Here is an 8438-nt window from a genome sequence, read left to right on the forward strand (position 1 = left end):
TTCATTCTAAAAAGAAAAAATAGATGATAACTAAGCTTCTTCTTTTTACAATAATTTGGCTGCTTGCGTGTATCATGTATCATTTACATAAAAGGAAACAAGAAAATGACAGAAACCCCTATAGACAGGAGTAACAGCCTGCAAAATTTCAACTGGTGTCGGCTTCTCAAAAGGAGCATCTACTCTAGGCATAAGGTGGATTGAAGCCATACTGACGATTATGATTGGACAATATCACCCTCCTTGCCACAGCACATACCTGTGTGAGCAACAAAGATCACATAGAATCAGACAGAGTACCAACCTCTTTCATGGTTATCAACCTGAAAGGGCATAGCATGTACCATGAATCGATACATAGAATATGCATAACAAACTATTGTTATCTGGCTAGTGCCACAGATATGATGGAATCTTTAAAATTGTGCACTTCAACTACAATGTCTGTGTGAACTAACGTTAAGATTTTCTGGAATACACTACGTGAGAGATACCACCTAGATCTTGGTCCTTAGGACATGGTTTCTGCCATGATGAACTGTATTTACTAGGTATAATCAGGTCACAAATTGTTTATATGAAAACGCCAACGTATTGAAGCACTGATAGTAGAAATTAGAAAGATGAACATGTTCATTTTTTTTATTAACCTACAACTTTCCAGCAAGAAAGAACCATATCATGTGAAATGAACAGTACCAATTGTGAGGAACATGGGAGCATCTTAAGCAACAATCACCAAGATTCATGAGAAAGCTAGAACCTTGCCACTCAAGTTGTACCAATAGCGATCATCTAGACAGAGTCTTCTAGATTCTTGAAGACTGATGTCATACTAGCTGCACTCAATTTACATGAAGTCAGGCACGAGCTCGAGAGGACCAGACAGCAAAGAGAGACCAGAAGACAAATAAAATTGCACAATGACATGCTGGTCCATACTTGACTCTTGGTAACACTACCTGCAAGTTCAAGGTCCTCAGATCAAAGACAGAAGTGACACTCCTCACCCTGCCAGAGTAAAGGTGAATGGGAGAAAACACATCATCAGATGGAAAGAAACAACAGAGGATGAGATCGAAGCAAAGTTTGAGTTCAACCTAAAACACTAAAAAGGTAATTAGAAATTGGCAGGCAATTACGAACAAAAAATTTGGCAGTGCTTGCCAATCAAAGTTGAGGAATACCCACATATGAAACACTACATTGACTAATGGGCAAATGCGATGTTTCCATTGTCATGCATAGCTAATTGAAAGTTATGCCATTGACATGCATGAGATAAATTTTATGGCAGGACATAGTAGGAAAACCTGATCACGCATAGGCCTCCTGAGATAATGGATCTAATTCCAGCACAACCTGGAGTACTGATCCCTAAAACTAGTTATAATACCATTACCATAATTTCGTGTTAATATCCTAAAAAGAGGCAACAAACTACCAATGTCCTTCGCCATTTTGTAACCAATTTTTTATCGGAATAATAACAGCTAGTTGCAGTATGCATGAGAAAAGGTATTAGATTACAGGTCACGTATTTGACAAGACCATCCACAGATGGATCAGAGAACCCCTACAGGTACAATAAGAGTAGATAGAATATATCTAGATAATGGATGAGGGAATAGTTAAATGAAAAGAATAAGAAAAAGTCTAACAAGGAAAGGCAAGTGCAAAATAAGATGAATAAGCAAGCAAAGTTTGATGATTCAGGAAGATCTACACCCTGTATGATAAGCAAAACGTTGTACACACACTTAATGTATCAGGTGATGGTGAAACAACGCATGTGAAAAAGGGGCAATAACCATTAGAACAATATAAAAAAAAATGGAAAAAAGATAAAAGCAAGTTATGGACAATAACAAAGCGAAGATTCCAAATTGACCAAATCATCGGAAAATCATTGCAGACACTGCAAGAATAAGATGCCCACAGTGCTCTAAGCTTAGAGGAAGACTAAGGTCAAATCTACAACTGGCACCAAACAACCTGAAAGCATCAAATCACAATTAAGGCACTGAAGTGCAGAAGGTTGTCGTATTTATAAAAACCTCTCTATGCGCGCGCCGCCCCCCCCCCCCCCCCCCCCACTCACACCCAAAAAAAAAAAGAAAAAGTGAGAAACCCTGACTCCTTCCAGTTAAAGAGAATAGAAATAACAATGAAAGCACAGATTAAGTAATAGGAGGACAATGTAAAGGAAAGACTTAGTAAGATTAAACAGTGTGCGGCACTAGGCAGAAAAGGGGAAATAAAGCTTGCAAGGTCTCCCCAGAAGATGATGAGGCATGATGATGAGAATCACACGACTACAGTTAAGCTACTTGATTTTTGTGATCTAAATACTTTTCATATAATTACCAGCTAGGTAAATCACAACTAGGACAGACTTAACAACAATAGTTACTTATCTAGCAATGAAGTCCTATATGCAGTACATAGTTCAGTATAGTGAACCGCTGCTAAGGGGTGGTTTACTAGTGGCTTAAACGATCGTTTCAAACTCTTCAATCATTTGGGAAAGGAGAAATGACATGAAGAACTGTTTCATGGCACATTGAATTTTGTAAAAAGCCAATAAACCAAGGTGAGTAAACAAACTAAAAGTAATAAACTCAAAAAGGAATATCAAAATGTACAATGGTATCCAAACACCAACAAGTAAAGTGACAGAACACAGGATTCCTGCAGGCTCCTTTTCGCTAAAGGATTCTTGATGCATTCTGCTTTCCAATTCATCGTAAGTGGGATTTGGGATTCTGACCTACTCTACTTGACCCTGTTAACCATGGGTTTTCTGAACAAAAATTGAAATGCATCATTATTTTGAGAGTATGACCTTCAAGAAGTGAAGCCACCGGACAGTGAGGCAAAAAACAAAATACAGAACGAGGGAGTCACAGAGGAACAAAATTATTAAACAAAGGAGGAATAAGCTTTACAAAGCCATTCTTCTTAAGACCGGGTAATGCATAACAAAAAAGACTACAACTTAGATTAAATGTTTTTAGAACTATTTTTATTTATTCCCCAAATCTGCAGACTTCATGTAACATGGATTATCGCATAATACCAATAGGACATGAAACCACATAAAATTGCAAATAAAAGGGGGTAAGCTAGGCTAGCTAGCAATGAGATTTCATAGGCAAGTTACCATTATTCCTAAGTCATAAACCACCATTCTTGCTTCTTCAGTTTTATTTTTTTGATTCCTTTCTTTTCTCTAAGAACGTGTATGTGCATGAAAACATGCACAGAGCCATAGATACATGCACGTGATTAAACATAAAAGGCAACAAAAACCAGCACTTGAACCAGCACAAACTCTATCAAAAATAAATTCACAGGAACTTTTCTACTTACAAATCGAAGGAACACGACAATGGTCAAGGCGCAAAGCCCTCCCAGGAAAATGTGGAGGCCACTTCTAGCAGTTTTCTGTCAAACAAAGTTATTAAGAAGATCTCAGAATATATGAAATATTAAAAGGAAAGAATAATTCTTTAGTGGGACACAAACAGAATGCTCTTTTAACCAATGATTTTTTTATTTTTTTTTTACAAAGCAAGGAAAACAAATAGAAGACAAAAAATTATTACAGCAAAAATAAAAAAGGGCAACAATGCCCCGTTGAAAGGTCTGGGCAAGAAAACCAATTCAGCTTCACATGGCTCAACTTTGATTTACTCCTATCTAACAATCATCTCTTGTATGGCCATTATACCAGCTAAGAAGGCACGTCATAATCAGTTTAGAGTGACACACGTCCACCTATATTCTTTGCAGATAAAATTTCATAAATCTCGTACATAAGAGATGCTGATGAACAAATGAAAAACTTACAGACTTAAGCATGCTAATGGCTCAAAAGAAGGACCTAAGATTTCAATCATCATAAAAGCTTAGATACCTTTCCAATGCGAGGTGCAATAAGCCATGCAAGGGTTATCGTGAGCAGTCCGGTGGCTACTAGTATCCCAGCACTTTCTACAGCCCATTTGGTGGCACGGTTCACATTGGAGCTAGTTTCCTCAGCAGGAATGGTGGAAGCTTGATCAATGGTGCCTTGTGACAATGTAGTGAAATGGTTCTGTGGATTAAACCACAAAGAGATCTCAGTAAGTCTCAGCAATCGAATAGCAGCGACTGCATCAGGATCCGCACGTGGATTTGACTGCATATGTACAGGAGTAAGTTCTCCAGCAGCAGTTCTTTCTCTTAAGCTCTCGCATTCCTTTAACAAAAATATAACCTTATGGAAATCTGCTGTCCTAATATTTGTTGCTATGCTTCCACAAATTTCACAGACAGTGGATCCATGATTGATGAACCACTTAAGTGCACAAGCATAATGTACAAGAGCAAGATCATTCTTGCATGAACATCCAAGATTAATCAGCGCATCATGATAATGGTAGGACCCAGCTTCCAAACCTGCACTACAGATAAAAACTTCACCTTCAGGACTCACAAACTTAAGAAAAGTAGGCTCCGTTTCAGAGTCCTTCGGATCACCAACGCCATCATGAGCATTTCTCGTATTATCTTTATGTCCTGAGCTATTTTCCCCGACACCTTGTGAATCAGCATCTATAGGGGGAATGATGTTCAGGAAAACTAGTGCAGCATCTCCCCTTCTATCAGGCTCAGCAGATTGACAAACACGACAAATTTCTGACGATTCTTCCTCGTCTGCACCTTCATAAGATGTAGAGGTGGTCTCCTGGCTCTCCTCCTTTTCGGCTTCAGAAATTGAAGTTGTTTTACAGTCCTCAGTTCCAGATTCGCAAGATTGAACATGGTCTTCTTGCACAACCATTATCATATGAAAATCTCCGCCCCGATTTTACGCTTATTTAAAACACAAAATTTCTAACATAAACTGCCGAAAGTGTTTCAAACAACAAAAACAACGTAATTCTTCAACGCACTAGAGTTGCCGTAACATTTTGAATTGGATAGACAGATAAAGCCCCCAAAAGCCATAAAGTTGGTGATCAAAACAGTAAGAATAAGCAAAGCCATGGAACCAGCTTTATCTACAGAGGCGGCTCAGCGAAATCAAGAAAACTCAATGGCTCGTTATTAAACTATTGCAGCGCTTGAGGCATTCTGCAGTGATAAAAAACTGGCTCGAACAGAGAGATGCCACTGTTATATGGCGACCAGCATCTGCATTAGAAATAAGACGATCTCTAAGACGGAAATTAAGATTTACGAATTCCACCAACCAAGAGATATTCAGTCTCCTTTGTTGCTGAAAACTCAAATATCACCAGCGAACTAGTTTGGCAAGTTTGGTACAAAGATAAGCAACATAATATTCAGACACCGGATTCTATATCGATCAAAGTCTCCCACCCATATGCACATACAAATCAAACCCAAATAACTAAAGCAGGAAAGGAAGAAGATTGTGGTTACCCGATAAGAATAAATGAACAAATCCACCAAACGCTTCATACCAGACCGACTACCGAGACAATAAAAACAAAGAATCTCTCTCTCTCTCTCTCTCTCTCTCTATATATATATATATATATATATATATATATATATATATATATATATATATATATATATATATATATATATACCCTTTATAAACTAAGAAAGAGAGATCAAAATCCACGATTACGATTTAGGGGTGCATCTTTCCACATTCAGGACCACGTGTTGTGATCAAAATCATCTTCAGAAATCGTTTTGTTTAACTATTCACATCAATGACAAGCAGAAGACACTGAGTTCCGACGCCAGTCTCGCTAAACAACCAAAAAGGACATGTCCACCAAATTGAAACTCAAATTCTTTAATCCGCATCCCAATCCCAACACCCGCAAAAGGCTCCCAAAACTCCACCAGTTTCCACGGAAGGACGTCACACAAGAAGGAAAAGTGCAAGAAAACCAACCTGCCGGTCATTCATGTTGCCACAAAATTCCACTCCGAAACAGGCACGGAACTAGTGAGAATCGGGCGAACATACTAAAGAAAATGGAAACAGGGGAATCCATGGGACGACGCTGACGACGAGAATGTTGACAAACATTTGCTAAGCACCAAGTACCGGTGCCACGACGCGTTGACGAGATTATCTCGCTCTTGGCACCATGAGGATCGTAGTTGTCTGTAAATACGCCTTGGAAGATGGTTTCGTCAGGACATGAATTTGTTCTAGTCGGTGGAGTAGGTAACGTTGGTGGTACCTTTGATGCTTTTGTTTTAATTTGGTATTATATTTAACAAAAAAAAGTGTGCATTAGATCACGTGAACTATTCAGTTTATGGTCGGCCATCGTTTCTACTAAGGTCTGATTTAATCGGAATTTATGTACTGACCAGCATAATAATATCTGATATTTTTATGTAATGAAGACAATTTTTTATTACATATCCATCAGATTTCAATCTGATATTCAGATTCAATTATGAAACTATGATATCAGATTCGACTTCACGGTGGGCCTATGAGGTTTTTACGTTGAAAACTTGAACTTTTTATTATCAGGATCTAGTGCTACCTCCTCTCTTCGACTTCTAAGAATTAATTCATTAATAGGCAATCTGGAGTTTGGCCTACCAGTTTATGCCGAGCAGTTCTGAGCTTCACTTCTCAACAAAAAGAATGCAGTTAGAGATTCTATTGCCCAATGCTATACCTTTTTATTGGACATTGAATAAAAAGCATTTCAAATGCCACAAGAGCCCTCATAAGATGAATTCTAATCAACGCATGCATATAAACTATGAAAGGGGATCAATATAATTTTACCAAGATATTGGAAGGAGGAGAAAGGTTAAAGGAATGTTATATATATAGAAAGAGAGTGAAAAAGATATAGAAAGAGAAAGAAAGAGATATTGATATGGTTTTTTTTAGAATCGCTCAACCATCTAATCAAATCAGGAAACATTTTTGTCATGTAGTATTAGTTCATACATTTTCTTTTTCTTTTTTTTCTCAATCATCAATTTTTTTCATATGGGTGGTCAGAATTAAATAGTTGGGTGACACTGATATCCAAATAGAGTTTGAAAAAAGTTCATACTCGTGAAGGCCTTTTTTAATTTCATTTTCTATTGTCTTTCTATTTGTGCAAAGCTAAAGCTGGGTGTACTTCTTGAGATTAGAAAATATACAAGATTCTTATCATTGCTCTTGCATGATTCATTTTTATTTCAGTTTTTCACCCACTAAAAATAAAAAACTAAATTTTAATTATGTAAGCGACTAGGCTTTAATTATTATGAAAAACAAAAGAACTGTTAAGGGGTCCACAAATCTCTTGAATACTGTACACTTGATTTGGCTTTAAGAGAGTCTTAAACTTCTAAATGGAAAAGATGAGCTTAAGCCATTGATAGTCTATTTAATGGCTGCCTGTATTTTTTCTAAAAAATCATTTTAACATAATATTGCTATTTTTTATATTAATTGATAAAAAATATAAGGTGGAGATGACACTGGAAGCAACTTTAAATAAAACAAATGGCAACCTCTTTGTGAGGATCTTTTAAAGTGGGTTTTTATCTTCCCCTACCATTTTTTATCAAAATCAACATACCCTTAATCACCCTTTAGCTTTTGCGGCCCTTCAGCAAAACACCATTTTTTGCCCTTAAACTGCTTATAGGAGATACAAACGGGTGCTCTCTCTCTCTCTCTCTCTCTATATATATATATATATATATATATATATATATATATGAACATCAAGCCCAAGCTGTCTAATGAATGGCAGTTTTTATTTTTTATTTTTTTCATAATAAAAATAATAGAAGAAGGGAAGGAACCTGCCACCGGCAGGCAGTAGACCTGGGCGCCGCGACGGGCTGCCGGGTACAGATTTTAGGTTTAGAACAAAAAAACCCAGTTCGAAAAATTTTAAAATAATATTTTATTATTATTATTAACAACTACGATTCCAAAATTTTAGATTTTTTGTTCAAACTTTTGTTTAAGGCATATCTCATAATGGTCTTAATTCATCAATCCTAGAATTTTAATTCACGTTTGACCACACATGTTATTTCCAATGCTTTAATCAAAATTCCAGACTGCCAATCACAAAGAAAAACTAAAACACAAATTTTCATTCTAATTCAAGTTTGAGGCGAGATTTTGTTTTTAAAATTTTAATTTTAGAATCAAAATAGAAAGCGATCAAACGCCCTTCCATAAAGGGATCTCTCCATCAGATGTCAAATATGTTTGGCCACATCACAAGAACATGCAATGCAATCGTCGTTTTTATAGTGGTGAAATGTGGTGCGCCTCTATAAAATGGATCTCAAACAATCACATCCTTGCCATGTATTTTTTAAATCATTTCTTAGGAAATCCTGTGTTCATATAAATAGAGAGTCCCACAAAATGTGAATTCCATTTGGGCTTCGCATTGGAGGTTATCAAACATACCTTACTA

At 36.8% G+C, this 8438-nt stretch overlaps 1 protein-coding gene across 8 annotated transcripts; it reads right to left on the reverse strand.

Moving 5' to 3' along the window:
• LOC116245910 (uncharacterized) lies at positions 1-6207 on the reverse strand. Of its 8 annotated transcripts, none has more exons than XR_004170619.2 (6): positions 5924-6207; positions 3920-5181; positions 3373-3447; positions 963-1011; positions 764-839; positions 1-259 (listed from the first exon to the last, which is right to left on the reverse strand). XR_004170619.2 is itself a non-coding variant. In XM_031617523.2 (5 exons), the coding sequence occupies exons 2-4, from the start codon at positions 4832-4834 to the stop codon at positions 985-987; spliced, it is 1017 nt and encodes a 338-aa protein (XP_031473383.1). In that variant the 5' UTR covers positions 4835-5181; positions 5924-6207; the 3' UTR covers positions 1-259; positions 963-984. The 8 variants fall into 8 exon arrangements, 2 of the variants coding, with proteins under 2 accessions (XP_031473383.1, XP_031473382.1); XR_004170618.2 differs by having other exon boundaries at positions 700-839; XR_004170615.2 differs by lacking the exon at positions 963-1011 and having other exon boundaries at positions 764-962.
• Between the last annotated feature and the right edge of the window lie 2231 nt (positions 6208-8438).

This window comes from Nymphaea colorata, chromosome 1 (genome assembly GCF_008831285.2).
Source record: "Nymphaea colorata isolate Beijing-Zhang1983 chromosome 1, ASM883128v2, whole genome shotgun sequence".
NCBI classification, from domain to species: domain Eukaryota; kingdom Viridiplantae; phylum Streptophyta; class Magnoliopsida; order Nymphaeales; family Nymphaeaceae; genus Nymphaea; species Nymphaea colorata.